The sequence below is a fragment of the Dendrobates tinctorius genome, unplaced genomic scaffold, assembly GCF_039654945.1.
Source record: "Dendrobates tinctorius isolate UK_male_01 unplaced genomic scaffold, ASM3965494v1 ptg000028l, whole genome shotgun sequence".
NCBI classification, from domain to species: domain Eukaryota; kingdom Metazoa; phylum Chordata; class Amphibia; order Anura; family Dendrobatidae; genus Dendrobates; species Dendrobates tinctorius.
In genome coordinates, this window is record NW_027361696.1 from 92,201,159 (window position 1) to 92,220,679 (window position 19,521).

The window sequence follows — 19,521 nt, forward strand, 5'->3', positions numbered from 1 at the left end:
TTAGCAAGAAAACAACTATAAAGCAGTGATTCTGCAGGGGGTGATCACTGACCATTTATCTACTCTCATCCTTCTTGGCTGTTGCTTTGGTCACTTTTGCATTTTGTCATTGCTCTCACCCCTAGAGGTACTGCACAGTAGCATGATGTCGTGTCTATAATCCACAGAAGTTGCTCAGGTAGCACAGCTCAACCAGGATGACACATCAATTTGAGATGTGGCAAGAAGGATATCTGTGTCTGTCAGCACAGTGTACAGAGTATGTAGCAGATACCAGGAGACAGGCCAGTACACCAGAAGATGTGGTGGGGCTGTAGGAAGGCAACAACCCAGCAACATGACCGCTAACTCCTCTTTTACGCAAGGAGGAACATGAGGAGCAGTGACAGAGACCTGCAAAATGACGTCAAGCAGCCACTAATATCCATGTGTCTGCTCAAACTTTCAGAAACAGACTCCATGAGGGTGGTATGAGGGCCTGATATACAGGTGGGTGTTGTGCTTACAGCCCTACACCGTGCAGGGTGATTGGCATTTGCCAGAGAACACCAAGATTGGCCGATTCGACATTGGCACGCTGTGCTCTTCACGGATGAAAGCAAGTTCACATTGAACACATGTGGCAGATGTGACAGAGTCTGGAGGCATTGTAGAGAGCCATCTACTGCCTGCAACGTTCTCCAGCATGACCGGTTTGGCAATGGGTCAGTAATGGTTTGGAATGGCATTTCTTTGGAGCACCACATAGCCCTCCGTGTGCTAGCCAGATGTACCCTGACTGCCATTAGGTACCGGGATGATATACTCAGACCCATAGTGAGGCCATATGCATGATTATGAATATGATTATCACAGCTGACACCCGGCACAATGTGTCAGGGGTGGTCACGGACCGCCCCCGACACGTTAACCTCTTGCACACCGCGATCAAAAACGATCGTGGTCTACCGGGGGTTAAAGGGAAGCATCGGCAGGGAGGGGGCTCCCTCCGTGCTTCCCTGAGCCCCCCACAGCAGAGCAATGTGCAGCGCTGCTGCGGGGGTCTCTTTCCCTACAGGTCCCCGGATCCAAGATGGCGACGGGGACCTTCGGGGGCCTGTAGGGAGCTGACTTCCTCAGTGCCTGCAAAGCGCAGGCATGAGGAAGTCTGCATCTATGCCTATGACAGATTGCTGATCTGTCACAGTGATCTGTGATGTGACAGATCAGCGATCTGTCACAGGACAGTGATGTCCCCCCGGGACAACCTAATAAAGTTAAAAAAAAATTTAAAAAGTGTAAAAATAATTTTTAAAAAATCGCTAAATAAATTAGAAAAAAAATATATTCCCAAATAAATTCATTTTTTGGAAATAGTAAAAAAAACAATAAAAGTACACATATTTGGGATCGCCGCGTCCGTAAAGACCCGCCCTATAAAACTGTCCCATTAGTTAACCCTTTAGCGAACCCCTTAAAAATTAAAAATTAAAAACGAAGCAAAAAATGATTTATTATCATACCACCGAACAAAAAGTGCAATAACGTGCGATCAAAAAGACGCATATAAATATCCATGGTACCGCTGAAAACATCATCTTGTCCCGCAAAAAATGAGTCACCATACAGTGTCATCAGCGAAAAAGTAAAAAAGTTATAATTCGCAGAATAAAGCGATGCAAAAATAATTATTTTTTATATAAAAGAGTCTTCATTGCATAAAAGCGCCAAAACATAAAAAAATACATAAATGAGGAATCGCTGTAACCGTACCGACCCAAAGAATAAAACTGCTTTATCAGTTTTACCGCACGCGGAACGGTGTAAACGTACCCCCCAAAAGAAATTCATGAAATGCTGGTTTTTGTTCATTCTGCGTCCCAAAAATCGGAATAAAAAGCGATCAAAAAATGTCACGTGCCCGAAAATGATACCAATAAAAACGTCAACTCGTCCCGCAAAAAATAAGACCTCACATGACTCAGTGGGTCAAAATATGGAAAAATTATAGCTCTCAATACGTGGTGATGCAAAAACTATTTTTACAATAAAAAGCGTCTTTTAGGCTATGTGCCCACGTTGCGTGTTAAAACGCACACTGAAAACCGGACTTCTTCCCAGAAATCGTGCGTTTTTTTCCGTGCGATTTCACCGCGATTTTACCGCGATTCTGTTTGCGATTTTGCCGCGATTTTCTCAAGCACTTTCCAAGCAATTTGAAGCATCGCTTGGAAAATGATTGACAGGTTGGTCACACTCGTCAAACATAGTGTTTGACAAGTGTGAGCAGATTTTTACTATTGAGACTGCCTATGCGGCCTCAATAGTAAAAGATAGAATGTGAAAAATGATAAAAAAATAAAAAATTGGGGTATATTTACCTTCCGACGTCCCGCACTGCCATCCCGGGCATCAGCGTTCCCAGCGATGCCTTGCGAGACCTGTGATGACGTTGGTCTCGCATTACTATAGCGATCTCGCGAGACTGCTTGAGTCACGCGAGACTACGTCATCACAGGACCTTGCCGCAAGGCATTATTGGGAACGCTTAGGCTGGGAATGCAGCGCGGGACGTTGGAAGGTAAATATACCCCGATTTTTTTATTTTTTATTCTTTTTTTTACAGGGGTATGGTACCCAGGGCCTGGAGGACAGTCTCCTCTCCTCCACACCGTGGGTACCAACCGCACATGAGACGCTTAACTTCCCGCATGGTGGGCATAGCCACGTGCGGGAAGTAAGCGATTCTCATGCATTCCTATGGGTGCGGAATCGCGGCAATTCTTTGCGATTCCGCACAAAAGAATGATCATGCTGCGATTTTTTCCGTGATGCGTTTCCGCCACGGAAAAAAGCGCAGCATTAGCACAGCATGTGCGGAATGCCATAGGAATGCATGGGGGAGTTCTGTACACGATTTTTAAACGTTTTCGCAGCGTTTTCGCGCTGAAAATCGCGGCAAAAACGCTTAAAAATCGCATCGTGGGCACAAAGCCTTAGCATATGACAGCTGCCAAACATAAAAACCCGCCATAAATAGTAAATCAAACCCCCCCATTATCACCCCCTTAGTTAGAGAAAAATAATAAAATTAAAAGAAAATGTATTTATTTCCATTTTCCCGTTAGGGCTAGGGTTAGGGCTGAGATTGGGGTAAGGGTTAGGGTTGGAGTTAGAATTGGGGGTTTCCACTGTTTGGGCACATCAGGTGCTCTCCAAATGCAACATGGCGTCGGATCTCAATTCCGGCTAATTCTGCGTTGAAAAGTCAAATGGTGCTCCTTCCCTTCCAAGCTCTGCCATGCGTCCAAACAGTGTTTTACCCCCACATATGGGGTATCAGCCCACTCAGGACAAATTGCAAAACAACTTTTGGGGTCCAATTTCTCCTGTTACCCTTAGGAAAATAAAAAATTGGGGGCAAAAATATCATTTTTGTGGAAAAAAATGATTTTTTTATTTTCATGCCGGGGCGTTATAAACTTCTGTGAATCACTTGGGGGTTCAAAGTGCTCACCACACATCTAGATAAGTTCCGTGGGGGGTCTAGTTTCCAAAATGGGGTCATTTGTGGGGAGTTTCATTAGTTTAGGTACATCAGGGGCTCTCCAAAAGCAACATGACACCCGCCGACCATTCCATCAAAGTCTGCATTCCAAAACGTCACTATTTCCCTTCCGAGCCTCGACGTGTGCCCATACAGTAGTTTTCTCCCACATATGAGGTATCAGCGTACTCAGGAAAAATTGTACATCAACTTTTGGGGTCCAATTTCTCCTGGTACCCTTGGAAAAATAAAAAAATTGGGGACTAATTGATCATGTTTGTGGAAAAAATATGATTTTTTTATTTTCATGCCCGGGCATTATAAACTTCTGTGAAGCCCTTGGGGGTTCAAAGTGCTCACCACACATCTAGATAAGTTCCTTAGGGGATCTAGTTTCCAAAATGGGGTCACTTGTGGGGGGTTTCCACTGTTTAGGTACATCAGGGCCTCTCCAAAAGCAACATGACACCCACAGACCATTCCATCAAAGTCTGCAGTCCAAAACGTCACTACTTCCCTTCCGAGCCCCAACGTGTGCCCATACAGTAGTTTTCTCCCACATATGAGGTATCAGCGTACTCAGGACAAATTGGACAACTACTTTTGGGGTCCAATTTCTTCTGGTACCATTGGGAAAATAAAAAAATTGGTGACTAAAAGATCATGTTTGTGGAAAAAATACGATTTTTTTTTATTTTCACGCCCAGGCGCTATAAACTTCTGTGAAACACTGGGGGGTTCAAAGTTCTCACCACACCTCTAGATAAGTTCCTTGGGGGGTCTAGTTTCCAAAATTGTGTTATTTGTGGGGGGTTTCCACTGTTTTGGTACATCAGGGGCTTTCCAATCGCGACATGGTGTCCGATCTCAATTCCAGCCAAAAACGTCAAATGGCGCTGCTTCCCTTCCGAGCTCTGCCATGTGTCCAAATAGTGGTTTACCCCCACATTTGGGGTGTCAGCGTACTCAGGACAAATTGCACAATAACTTTTAGGGTCCTGTTACCCTTGGAAAAATAAGAATTGGGGGTGAAAAGATCATTTTTGTGGAAAAAATATGATTTTTTAATTGTACCGCTGTACGTTATAAACTTCTGTGAAGCCCTTGTTGGTTCAAAGTTCTCACCACATATCTATATAAGTTCCTTGGGGGGTCTAGTTTCCAAAATGTGGTCACTTGTGGGGGGTTTCCACTGTTTAGGTACATCAGGGACTCTCTAAATGCGACATGGCATCCGATCTAAATTCCAGCCAATTTTGCATTGAAAAACTCAAACGGCGCTCCTTCCCTTCTGAGCTCTGCCATGCGTCGAAACAGTGGTTCCCCCCCACATATCAGGTATCAGCGTACTCAGGACAAATTGCACAATAACTTTTGCAGTCCAATTTCTCCTGTTACCCTTGGTGAAATAAAAAAAATTGAACCTGAATTATTTTTTTTGTGAAAAAAAGTTAAATGTTCATTTTGTTTTAAATATTCAAAAAATTCCCGTGATGCACCTAAAGGGTTAATAAACTTCTTGAATATGGTTTTGAGCACCTTAAGGGGTGCAGTTTTTAGAATGGTGTCACTTTTGGGTATTTTCTATCATATAGACCCCTCAAAGTGGCTTCAAATGTGATGTGGTCAGTAAAAATAAAATGGTGTTGCAAAAATTAGAAATCGCTGGTCAATTTTTAACCCTTGTAACTTCCTAAGAAAAAAAAATTTTGGTTCCAAAATTGTGCAGATGTAAAGTAAACATGTGGGAAATGTTACTTATCAAGTTTTTTGTGTGCTGTATCTCTGTGATTTAAGGGCATAAAAATTCAAATTTGGAAAATTGCGAAATTTTAAAAATTTTCGCCAAATTTCCATTTTTTTCACAAATAAACGCAAGTTATTTGAATGAAATTTTACCACTAACATAAAGTACAATATGTCACGAGAAACAATGTCAGAATAACCGGGATCCATGGAAGCGTTTCAGAGTTATTACCTCATAAATGGACAGTGGTCAGAATTGTAAAAATTGGCCCGGGAGTAAACGTGCAAACCACCCTTGGTAGTGAAGTGGTTAAAGACCCAATCAACATGCAGGGATTGTCTGCCAGGCATTGTAACGCCGCAGCCATCTTTGTTGTGGTCTTGCAGTGATTGGCTGGCCTCACAGCATCATCAGGGATATAAGAGACCGGAAGCCGCCCTGCTCTGCACATTCAGCTCCGGATTGAGATAGTGTAGGGACAGCTGCTGCGGAGATAGAGTCAGATTTGAGGATTTATTAGTCAGTGTGGGGTCTACCATCCTAAACTACTCAAATCCAGCTAAATTAACAGTCCTATATACTAATTTCGGAGTATATAGGTTGCAGTGTTGGGTAGGCAGGGGAGTGTACATCGCTCTATACATATCAGTGCAAGGCCTGTAGGCACTGTATATGTATATATAGATATCATTGCATACATCAAGAGGGTCCATTCCATTACTGTCTGGACTTGCTTGTTCTGTTTCCTCCCCGCCATAGCTTGTGGTGGGTATGGAAAGAGTGAGCTGAGCAGAGGTATGTTGGGATGGATGGAGTGCTTGCACGTGTTCCTCACTGTCACACTCCAAACACTTAATAGGAATTTTACAGTCCTTAGCAAAGTGTTCAGTAGAAGCACAACATCTGTAACATACACCAACGTCTTTAGAAGTTCTTTGCTCTCCTGGAGCTGTTTCTTTCTGAAGCCAATGCACTTCTTTAGGGGATGTGGCTTCTTATGAATGGGACACATACGATTGGGATCTTGAACCTTGTCCCCTGTGTTGCTCTTGTCTGGAGCTGTTGTATGTTGTGAGTTCATTCTCCCCTTCACCTTTGATGTCTGATGAACTCCCTCTGCTGGTGAAGAGAGGTAGTGAAATTGATTGGGATGGGAAGAGCCTGTCATCTGAACAGGTGAAGTGTGATTGGACATCTGGAATTTCTGAGTGGATATAAGGCAGCCGACGCCCTGCAGGGCTGCTGGTGATCCTTTCTGCTCTGAGCTCTTGCATCCAGCTTAGTTCCTGTCTACTAAAAGCTAAGTTTTTGCCCTGCTATTATTCCATGAGATTTTGTCTGGTTTCCTTAGTGTTTGTGTTCAGCCAGTCCTGGTTGGGACTGGCTGAATTCCATTTTTGTCTCTGATCAGTTGATCTCTTTGCTCTGTTTTCAGAATATACCTGAGTGCTGATATAGTGATTTTGAAGTCTAGCGACTTCAGGGCCTTTTTCCCTATCAGACGGTTGGGACATTTTTGGTAGGGTTTTTAGCGGATTGCAGCCAGCATCTTTTCTGTCCTGTCCTATCTAGTTAGTTGGGCCCCATCGTTTGCTCATCCTGTCTTTCTGTCTGTGTTTGTGTTTTCATCTGTTTTTCACCGACAATACATGTTGGGGACTGTCTATTGCTTTGGGGTCTGCTCTGGGGCAGTTTAGATTTCCCCTTTCCTTCTTTAGGCTTATGTAGTTCTCCGGCTGTGACGAGGGGTCTAGGGCACCGTAGGAACCCCCCACGGCTACTGTTAGTTGTGGTGTATAGGATCAGGGGTCTGCAATCCGATAGCTACCAACCTCTCCGGTTTTCTGGACTTAGCTTGTATTTTTGTTTTCTCCTTCTCCGGTGACTCATTCATAACAGTTGTAGGTGTGGGAAGGATGTCAGTCATTTTCGCTGACACTGGGCCTCCTTGGCTTTTCAGGTTAGAACGTGGCCCTCATACTTAGGACGGGTTGGACCAGGTCCACTGGGTTCTACATAGGAAAAGCTTGGGTCAGTCTTACGCTCTGCGATATCCTTGATAAATTTACGGAAGTAGGAAAATGGAGGAAAAGAGGCTTGATTGGCTCTTTTGTATTTTGATCCAATAGTGGTCCACTTCTCGTGTATATTGTATGGCAGCTTAGAAACTATTGGGTTAACACCCCGAGCGGTGGCCAGGCAGATTGCGTGTCTGCCTTGGCTAATTGGAGGTCTAGGAGCAGGTCGCTGAGCTCTAGGAATTTTGAACTATCCTTTGCCAGATATTTGGGGGAAATCCTGTAGATGCTTAAACAATGCATTCTCTAAGGGTTCAAGACTGCCAAAGCTATGTTCTAGTCTTTCCCATGCAGCCATGAGACCAGCTGCTGGATTACTGATGTGGACGGATCTGAGCCTCTTGACCCACTATGTGGATTGAGGTCCAAGCCATCTGATTAGCAGATCCAGCTCTTCAGCAGCAGTGATGCCAAGGTCACCAATTGTGGCTTTAAAGGGACATTTTCAACCTCTGTAATTCTCGGGCTGGTCGTTGAACCTTGTGAGACCGGTGTTGGTGAGTTCTCGGCGTACCATGTACCTTGCAAAGTCGGACATGTCTGTTCTTTCTGACTTTGGAGAAACATTTGTTGGCTGAGTGATGCTGTTAGCATGGGTCGTAGCTTCTTGGTTCAAGAACATGGGAAGTTTTAGAGTGGCGTAGGCGTTTAGACCAGCAACTGGTTTGTGGCATATGGTCTCTGTTGTATGCGGGACTGGAACCACACAGTTGTCAGGAGCATAGTGCCTTGTCGGCATGTTAGGTTGCATGTAGACGTTGGCGTATGGCATTTGCTGAGGTGTATGGTAAGGCCGTGTATTGACGCATGAAGGAGGTTCGGGTTTGAATGTTTGTGGCACATTGGACTGACCTTGAAAGCTGAGAGCTGCAGGCGGATCGACGTCCTGATGCTCTAGAGAGAGGTCAGTGCTAACGGGAATATTGTTGGTGGTCAGGGGTTCATTGGTTTGGCTCAGCTTGTAATTTCTTATGCGTTTAAGTGGGTCTTCCGTGTCGAGTTTGTACGAATTGAGGCTGCCTCCTTGGCTCCCACCTAGAGCTTGCTCGAAGACCTTTAGCTTTGCCACGGCTGCTGCATGTTCATATTCCTTCTGCAGGGCTTCTATTTCCGCCTTCTCACGTGCAGATTCAGCTTCCATCTCTGTTTTCTTGTGTGCAGATTCCATTTCCATCTCGACTTTCTTGCGTGCAGATTCCATTTCCATCTCTGCTTTTTTGTGTGCAGATTCCGTTTCCCTCTCTGTTTCTTTTGGGTGAAAATGGCTTGCACTTTCATAGATTCTGCTTCTGCCTGTGCTCTTATGAATTGCTCACTAAGGGTTGAGTACCTTGATGAGCTTGACTTGACTGAGTGCTTTGAGCTCCTAGCGGACCTGGATCTGTGCGATGTCAGTTCTGACATATGTGGGATTTTTGCTTCTGTCTTATTCACGATGTCACGCACGGTGCTATCTCATTTGCCATTGCTGTTGGAAGTCCAGGTATTCCTTTAGTGACTCTGGCATATTTAATTTCAGTAGAGTAGAGATGTGTTTTTTGCAAGTGTCTTTGTAAGACTGGTATGCAGAGCACAATTGTTAAAGGGCTCCCTGTGGTGGTAACTCGTGAAAGGCATACTGGGAGATGCTGTTAATGTGACTCTGCTGTCTTTGCCATAAGATGGATATATTACAAGAAAATTCATGTTTAATGATTTTACGGTTCTCTATAGCTTTCCTTGATGGCTTAGCAGAGCACTTGGGTCTGTTAGTGGCTGAGTATTCTTGTAAAGACATTGCAGACTTTCCTTCAGCCATTGCAACTCACAGGCAGATGAGATCTGTGTAATATGAGCTGCTACAGTCTCTACAGGGTGAAGGCTGTTGGAGGGTGTATGCTGCACACAAGCTGACACAAGCTGATGGTATCTATAAGTGTAAGCAAATCTTCTGATGTCTGCTCCGACTTGTAGAAGCTGGAGACTGACTTTACAGATGTATCTGCAGGAGTCTCTTGTTACTATTCTGCCTCCATGGCTAAACTGCAAGTGTTGGGTGCTTAGCGTCTGTTTACCATTACTCATGTTTAGTGATGTCCGCAGATAGGTTAACTCGACTGGAAAAGAGCACTTTTGAAGAGTCCAGTAGAAGGTTTATTCTCACCTGAATCCTTGCATAATGCACAGTTACAGTAGGTAAAAGCAGACTTTCCTTATACAGAGCTGTATAAAACATGTGTATCCGAGATAGACTCAAAGATGGAGAAGAAGGGAGGGGTTACAGAAATGAGAGTCACATGTGAGGGGGAGGAGACAAACTCTAAAAGGGACAGATCTATACCCAGCAATGAGAACAACAATATAATAAAATGCAATACTGTCTGTATGATTCTAAATCATGGAACATGACAGGCTCAGAAGGGAGGAGGCATTTGGATTTGGGAGCAGAGAATTTAATGAATTTCTTTTGGCGGGTGACGAGGCATTTCGCTGTTACAGAGCCTTTGTAATATCGGTAACGTAGAAGTCCCCTATATTTCCATTAACATATGACAGATCTGAGTGAGGGCTTGCCTTTTTGTGGATTGAGCTGAAGCTTTTATTTGAAGCATTTTACATAATGTTTGGGATCACATTTATCCGGTGCTCTACACTGAGCACTTACTTTGGGGTTTCCACCATATTTTGAGAGCTATAATTTTTCCATATTTTGGCCCACAGAGTCATGTTAGGGCTTGTTTTTTGCAGGACAAGTTGACGTTTTTATTAGTACCATTTTCAGACACATGCCATTTTTTGATCTCTTATTATTCTGATTTTTGGGAGGCAGAATGAGCAAAAAGCAGCAGTTCAGGAATTTTTTGGGGATAGGGTTTATGTCATTCCGCGTGTGGTAAAATTAATAAGGCAGCTTTATTCTTCAGGTCAGTACTATTACAGCGATACCTCATTTACATTTTTTTTATGTTTTGGCACTTTTACACAATAAAAACTATTTATAGAAAAAATAATTATTTTTGCATTGCTTTATTTTGAGAGCTATAACTTTTTTATTTTTTTACTGATGAAGCTGTATGTTTTGATTTTTGCGGGACAAGATGATGTTTTCAGCGTTACCTTTTTTTTATATCCATCTTTTGATCGGATTTTATTCCACTTTTAGTTCGGCAGTATGATGATAAAGCATTGTTTTTTGCCTTGTTTTTTTTTGTTGTTCACTAAAGGAGTGTAACTAGTGAGGCAGTTTATAGGTTGGTTCGTTCTGGATACGGCGATACCCAACATGTGTACTTTTATTGTTTTTATATTTTTTTCATATACATATTTATTTATGGGTACAATATCTTTTTATTTTTTTATTTTTAAAATTATTTTTTGTTTTACTTTTTCACTTTAGTTCACTATGGGGGCTATCATTTTTTTGCAGGCTGATCGCTTGTATAGCATGGGGATGCAGCATCATCCCTATGCTATGAAAACTGTCAGCTCTGCACTGACAGAGAATGTTGCTGATCATGCTCTGAGCATGATCTAGCCATTTTCCTAGCTCTGGTGACCCGGATGTTGTCATGACGATATTGGGTCACCATGGCAAGGATCGGGACCTTGCGATGATGCCGCGTGGCCTGTGATCGAAGGGCAGAAGGGACTATCTTCCCTCAGTCTGTTCCCGGAATGCTGCAATCGAGTTCAATTACAGCATTTAGGGGTTTAAAGTTCCGGGAGTGGTGCTGGACATCTCCTGGCACTTAGTGCAGGGTGTCAGCTGTCAGAATCAGCTGACAATCGGTGGCGATCGCGTCCGCACAGCATGTGTGCGTATCGCCCAGAGCAGGTACACAGGTCTCCGGGCAGAGTTGGATTCTGGGAGTCACGGGGATGGCGGCCGTTCCCGGTGCCTGTGCTCCGGGGACAGTGAAACAAGGATTAAAAATTAAAAAAAAAAAAATTAGAAAAGAGTTTGTGATGCTAGTTGGAGTGTTCAGCTGTAATATGACTATCACTGCAGATGATCCCTGGGGGGTAGGTGGTGATGGCAGTGCAGGTGTTTAACCCCCTCCAACTAGGGCTGGCCCCCAGAGATAGTGATAGAATTAGATGGTGCAGAGTAATAAGGCAGGAGACAGGGAAAGTCACTTTAACATTTACTGAAGTTCAGATGCAGTTTCAGAGGATGGATTACAACTCTCACCAGGTATACAGTCTGCTCTGCACGATGGGAATTATCTCTCTCTGCTGTAATTCAGTATAAACTCCCTGCTGCTCTAATCCCTCCTGCGACAATGGTTTCCTGGAGTCAGAAACTTCCAGTACAGCCAAGTACTCACGGCATTTTAACCCCCTAGCAACTTACAGCGTGAATCCTATGTGAAGCAAGAGTAAGGGAGCAGGGTAAATTGTGTGCGCAGTTGTCCCCAGCAGAGGAAGCATAACTCCCATCATTTGCAATGCACACATAAAATAGTACATATGTGACCATTTTGTGGCGACCCAGGGCACCACATGTGCGTGCATGATAGCGTGGATGTAATAATCTGTCCCGTGTCAATAAGTACCAGGGCGCATGAACGTATTACTGACAATGTCGGAAAGGGGTTAACTTCTAGTGCGGCCTATTGGAGGTAGACATCCTAGAAGTCAATATTAAACCTGTAACAAGCCTAGCCCCGTGACTTAGGATGAAAAGCCATTTTCAGACCTTTTTTTGGGGTGCTTGCCCTTCAAAGGCAAAATTTTATCCCCTGGAAATAAGCACTGAAGGATCCCATACAACAATAGCAAAAATAGATGTTAAACATTGATACTGAAAATATAGAAGATGATTGTACAAATTTTCATTATATTATTCAAAAGTTGTTTTTTGCTGAAACTGAAATGCTGATTTAATATTCATAGTAAAGGTTTGCATGTATAATACAGTATGTTGTCTTTCTGCAGGCTGCGAGATGAATGTACACAAGCGTTGTGTTCAGAGTGTACCTAGCCTCTGCGGGGTCGACCATACTGAACGTCGTGGACGGATGCACATCAGGGTGGAATCAATTAACGATGAAGAGTTTCAAGTAACAGGTGTGTAAGACATTATACACCCACGCCTATATAATTTATATATTAATAATATATATTTATTTATTTTTCTACTTTGAATCGTTCTATTTTTTCCCTTTAATTTTAAATTTTTAATACTTTTTATAGAGTGACATAAAGTGTTTTGAACTTGAGAGTGAATCCTATAAACTGGATGTCCACCCTAGAATATATTATATATATTTGTATATTTCATTATCAAAATGAAAAATGGGTACACAAACAGATAACGTAGGTGGGGAAAGATGTGCAAGTTACAGAAACAATGATATCAGAGTTAATCCAAAATTAATCAGATTAATCCAAAATAAAGTTGGGCTTTTTAAATAATATTTTTATATACTGATGGTGGTCAGGATATTTTGCATATAGAAGAAGAACAAATCCTTTGCATATACAGTTTTCATTCTAACTAATCTAAATTCTACATACAAGAGTGACAGATTTCATTTTATATATTATTAAGGAGTGGTATCCTATCTGGGCACCTTTTGTAAAATCGGAGTGAGGTATACTCAGTATACAGAGGGTATGTGTGGGTATTACACTGTGTATGTGAGTCTATGAGGTATCATACTGTATATATAGGGCTACGGGCCATGCTACTGTATATAGGGAACTATTGGGTCATCATACTGTGAATAGGGTATATGGGAAATCACATTGTGGATGAGGTACTATGAGGGGCATTATATTGTAATACCGCACATGAGATTATTCAACCTGGACTGATTGTCTGCATAGAAAAAAAATGCAGCATGCAGTATTCTGGTGCATTTTGGAGCATGTATCGTGCTGGGGTGACAAGGGCCCACCAGTAACCAACTCCAGGGACCCACTTTTCAGCTACATGCAAATGTGACATTATCATCAATCACAAATTTATATACAGTAACAATGAAGTGGGTAGATTGTTACAAGAATAATATGCATCCTCTGTACATTGTAATTCAAGTTTGTTGTGCCCAGTACTGCTCATACAAGATGGTGGTGGCACACTCCTCCACAGCGGCTCCCCGGAGGATTTTCCTCTTCTTCTGTTGGCCCTAGATTAACTATATTTATTGTAATCTTGCAGTATTGCTAATGAGATGACTACAAAGAAGTAATCTGTACAGAACTGAATTCATTATGAGGTTCAGTCATAAGTGTAAAAATCACAATATTTTAGGACTATTTTTAATACTTAGTAAAATAGTAAAAATAAAAAAGGGACCGATTTGCCAGAAAAATCTTATACTCCCCTCTCCTCAGCGCTCCCCCTACCTACCTGCCCTGCCACCACTGGTCCTCAGTCTTTTGTCTACGTTTTTTTTTTATCTTCCTTCCAGTCAAGTCTTCCATTCACTAGCCCTCACACCATCATGTTTGATGACCACTTGTAAAGTGATGTGCATTGTATCACGTGTCCACATGCAGTGGTGCAGATAATAGAGAGAAGAGCCGATCGGAGGACTAATGGTAGCAAGTTAGGTACACAGAGGGCTTAAGTCAATTGATTTTTTTATTTTTCACTTCGAATGTATTAAATGTGAATTGAATTTCTTCTTTGAACTCAGATGTCATCTATGTGCAGTCCGGGATCCACAAACTCAGACAATAGAGAAGATGGAGAAATTTTGTTCTCCGTGTTCTCCACACCTTCGCTGGGATTCTCTCATATGAGAGAATCGGATCACACTCAGATGACACTCTCATCAGACTATGACAGAGGTTGATCTGAGTGACATTAACATAATCGTCCCAAATCTTTTGCATGGAAGAATCTACGGCCATGTAAGCGAGCCCTTATTCCAGAGAAGTGCCCATTTTTCTTAATATGTAACTGAGCTGTTAAGATCTCAGGCAGACACACACCTCCCTGAGAATCTTCTTTCCATGCTTATTTTAAATTAAAGGGGGTGCCACCAGTGTGACACATGTAGGAAAACATGAAGGAGATGGAGGACCTAATTCTAATGTCAAGCTAAGCTTTAAGCTTCGTGAGCCATGGTGGTGGGGTCGTAAGGGGAGGCCAAGACTGTAGTCATGGCCAGAGACACTGAAGCATCTGTGTCCCAACCTTCACTCACAGAAAACTGTAATCCACTGCTCAGCACACTTCCCTGGCGGCGACGGCTCTTCTTCCAGGTGCCCCTAGTAATGGAGATACAGTCCAGAATAACTTGAACATTTTCTTTACTTAGAATTACACACATTATATCCACAGTTGGCACATCATGGAATTCACATTCAACTTTACTTGCTTCCCCAGCTTTTCCTACTTTGCTCGTGCTTCTGTACGGCACACGTCTGGACCGGACCGTCTTAGACTGCTTCTCAGTTTCTTCCTGGCCTAACCTTGCCATGATGACAATTCCTTCTTCCTGCTTCGCCCCAGACTCGAAATCATCAGCCACCCGGTTTGGTTGCCTCTGGAAAAGCATCTGTACCATTCCCTGTGAAGCTCCAACTTCCTTCTCTTCCTCACTCCAACCGACTCCCGCCCTAAAGGCGTCCACGCAGCCTATGAGTCGCTTAACCCTATACTACCCACTAACTGTTCTGCATACTAGAGTGCTCCCCTCTAATGTCCAACCAAGAGTACTACGCTTACCCTATACTGTACATGAAACATAGTGAACATTATCACACTATATACAATGAGGAACATGAAAACACAGCAATGGTAATACCCAGAAGGGTATCATACGTTATCATATGTTAGGGAGTACATAGAACATGTAGCAATACCAGTAAGCACAAAAAGGCATAAGTACAGCAATGAACATTATTAAACCAACCCCCTTTACAGGGTCACCAGAAGTAGTAGCCCCCTTAGCCAGGTCAAATCTTGAAGTGTGGAGATGAACGAGGGCAAGAAGCTCAGACCATTTTACACACAGAGGCAATTGTCAGCTGAATTAGGAATGAAAACGATGATGATGATGATGATGATTCTGTGGTAGATAAAACCGGTGAACTAGACAGGAGTACCAAGGAGGTGATGTCTGCAGAGGAGGTTGTTGGCCTTAGCAATACACAGCACAGGTGATACATGACTAAAAATATCGTCTGGGGTAAAATATACTAGTTTTGTGGAATAGTTGATGTCGCCTGTGTTGTTAGTGGAGAAGGTTCAACAGCACCTACCTAAAAGGTCTAATCGCGGTGACGGCGAATCACACGTGTGAGCATCTCATGTGTTTGAGTTCTTTTGCACGTTGCTGCCAGACGATTCTTGGGCAGTTGCAAGCTCTGCAAGTGGAAAATAAGCTGTGATCATTACTACTCGTATACACCATATTGCACATTATTTCGCAAATATTTCTCTGGTTTTCCTGAATGGTTGATGCAAATGATTCAGTATCAAGTGGCATGACATGTATTTATGCATTATTTTCTGAATTTACTAGCTTCCTTATCCACACTGGACATATGAACATCGTCTGCTTTTTTTCATCCACTTTGCTGCTAGTTAATATATTACACAGATTGTGTCATGCTGCCATCTCCGGACTCTCGCACTTTTTCTGTTAAGAGAATTTTAAATTGTTATTTTGTCTACATGTGCTATGCTAATAAATATTCATAAATTATCTTAGTTGTGTTTCATAGTATAGGTACCCTCTGATTGGTGTCATCATCATCCACCACTATTCCTCGTCATACTTCGAGTTTGCCTTCTCCTCTTTCACACAGGAAGATATCATCATTTCATCACCATTTGTGTGAGAAAACAGTTGAACATTCATAGTCATCTGCTTTTATGCCAACTAATTTTCACCTGATCGAGTTGCAGGTCTTCAGTCACTGCTGGACAACTTGATGGAGTTGTCTGCCTTTCAACAAATAATGACATACAGTACACTTAGCATTTTGCCGTTGATTAAATCGGCGATACCATCGGCCTGCATGACTGTCCGTTGCCTGTCTTCCATAGACATCTCCTGGCAGCCCACTGTGTTTCATAGTGCTAGACAGTACTACTGCTGCCAGAGCCACCATTGCTGGCTTTATACTGCTAGACATCTCTTTGCTCACCCATCACAACTTTTTCAGGGCGGCTTCTGCAAAGCCATGCCAACCACATATCTTCTGGTGGCACACATTGATTTATAGCGCTAGACTGTGCTGATGCTGGAAAATGTATTCTTTTATAGTTACACAAACATGAAACGGCTTCCAAAAAAGGGCTACATTTTTCAAAGGTTTGTCAACGAGCCATTTGATCCTTAAGTTTGAAAACAGCTAGCCTACTCCTTCTCCCTAAAACAAGGATACTTTCTAGCAGCTTGGTAAAACGCCTTTCTCAGTAATACACTGTTAAAAATCAGGGTGACTAAAAGTCCCAGCTGTGACAGTATATACTGACACCTGATATTTGATCTCTAAAAAGTACATGCAAAATGCCGCCGACCGGATACAAATAGAGAAAAATCCACAGCCTAGTTGAAAGGAAGCATAGCATTCAAGAGTAATCCGAATGTGGGTGCCAAACATGGGACTATGGTGGGTACAATATACTTAACCAGTGTATGTGCATAAGCAGGGCAGAGGGTATGGACAAAACAATGGGAGGAAAATACCCTCAGAGGAGATCTATAAGGAGCAGACAGGTGATGAGAATGCGAGTGACGTCCTCCTCACCCGTGATTTTAAAGTTTTGGATATCCTATGTGAAATTAGTGGTGATGTCCCCCTACTGGGCACTCTGTTTCTATATTCTTTTTTACACATTTGTTTTACCTAATTATCTAACAAAGAAATGATAGGTTTTAATGAATATGGTTATCGTCTTGACTCTGGACCTAGATTATAAGAGCAGAGTATGTGAGGGCACTTACATATGCAGATACAAGTGCCGGTGATTCTGGTGGTCCGGGGGACCTGAAGGATGTGTTTGCATTAAAGAGCTTCAAAGGGGTTCATTGCAGTCCTAGGAGACCTCACAGTGTTATCCACATATTTCTTGAGCAATTAACCTAATTTTGGTTGAAAGTTTGGCGAAACCAACAAATTGGAAATCAAAGGATCGGCTCATCTCTAATTCTACAACTTAAACTACTTGTATGAACACATTAGCAGCATTTAATGTAAATTGTGTTATACTGAAGATACAATCGTAGTTAATATATATATATATATATATATATATATATATATATATATATATATTGTGAGGTAGCACTGTCATGTAAGTAGGGGATCACTTGCTTGGCAGCCACAAAATCTGATCCGGCACAGGTTTTCATAAACTCAGAACGGTCCATGCGGTTTATTAAACATCATAAACCATGACCAGCAATATATAAACGGCATAGCGTCCATGACAGAGCTTCACTCTGTTAGCAATGTCCAATATGCAGGCTTTTCAGCCTCACAGTTATATCTCACCCCGCCAGGGTTCTCTCATGGCTGCTTCTCCATACTGCAGACATTCATTCCCTCCAGGGAACTCTCAGGCACTTGCAGCCATTAAACACAGCGTCCACACGTGCTGTCAGGCAGGAAGCCCCATCTCAGCGGGACCTTCCACACTGGACCAGCCAGGTCCCAGCATTCACCCCCATGTGACCTACCCTGGCCACATTATATAGTCCATAGCCACGCCCACCGGGTCACATGACTCTGATCTCATCACGGGTCCTTCAAGCCTTTACACACGCTTTACAATAGTGCTTTAAACACACCCCCTGGGAGTGTTTGCAGGTAACCAGGTCAGTTACCTGGAGACTACTCCCATACACATTGAAACAACACCTCAGCAGTATCACTGCTGATCAACACATAAGTCTCCATCCCAAAGCCACCCACTTTTAGATACATAACGGCCATTCAGTATTCTGCCATTCATCCTTTCTCCTGGGACATCCACACAGCGCCCCCTAGCGGACTCAGTGGTTACTACACCACAATATATATATATATATATATATATATATATATATATACATATTATTTAAGAATTAGAGAAAAAAGTTACCTGGTAAACCTCTTACACCAGGTATATCCTCATCTGATCCAACAGATGAAAGTTGGTTTTCCTGAAACTTCATAAAGTCCCATCTCACCAGTAAGACCAATAGGTTTATTGTCTAAAACTCATATACTAACTATTCTTTATGAAAGCTGTAGCGTAAGGATGTGGCCATCTGTACAGAGAATCATCCTTATCTAGTGGTACTGAACCTAACGATACCATAAAGATGCTGAATTAAACAGAATATGAAAATATTAGGAGCATGAGGCATTTCCTGTGTTATATTTAAGAACCAGAACATTTGTGTATCTAAAAATGTCTCAATCTGTGAACACAGTCCTCGTGCACAGCTAATTATTTCATCACAGGAACATCCGTTACCTTGTCTTCTACTCTCGTCTCTAGCACCATCTCATGGAAAATACTAAATAGAGACGCTCTTCGTACCTAAGATTCGAGATTCCACTTAGCAACAAGCTGGAGTTAAAAATAACCTTTATCCTGTATACTTGTATTTCTTTCCTGTTGTTTGTGCACATTAAGACAGCATTTATTCCGTCTTCTGAGCCAAGCAGAAGCACCATCGGATGAGAACAGTCTGAGTATCTGTAAGAAAAGGTGTCAGATAGTAGACATCTAATACATGCAGTCTAATTACAGAATAATGACATGTGCTTGTGACATAAACACTGTGCAAACATGATATTGATAGATGATTTAAATATGTGTACACTTTTTTCAACAAATATACTTTTATAATTTTTATGTGTGTGTCCTTTACAAAGGAAGAAAATGCAGGAACTCGATATTAGCAAAAAACTTTTTGATAGGGAGGGAGATCAATGAGTAGAACAGGCTGCCACGAGAGGTGGCGAGTAGAGTTGAGCGAAACGGGTCGGTCAATTTCAAAAGTCGCCGACTTTCGCAAAAGTCGGGTTTCATAAAACGAAACCCGACCATAGCGTGAGGTCGGCCACGAGGTCGGCGACCATGGCGCCAAAGTCGCATTTGAAATGATGCTTCAGCACCCTTTTTCAGCCAATGATGGAGGACGCACACTGTGGGCGACGCGATGACATGGGCATCGGTCACCACCATCTCTGAGAAGGGCATGCAAGTGATTGGCTGGCTTTGTGTTGCG

At 42.6% G+C, this 19,521-nt stretch overlaps 1 protein-coding gene across 2 annotated transcripts in view; it reads left to right on the plus strand.

The window, feature by feature from the left end:
• Positions 1-19,521, plus strand: part of LOC141085633 (protein kinase C gamma type-like) — a 779,251-nt gene that overhangs the window by 542,421 nt on the left and 217,309 nt on the right. For both annotated transcript variants that reach the window (XM_073571170.1, XM_073571169.1), the window contains exon 5: positions 12,269-12,400. In XM_073571170.1, the coding sequence (XP_073427271.1) occupies positions 12,269-12,400 (132 nt within the window). The remainder of the gene's footprint in view (positions 1-12,268; positions 12,401-19,521) is intronic.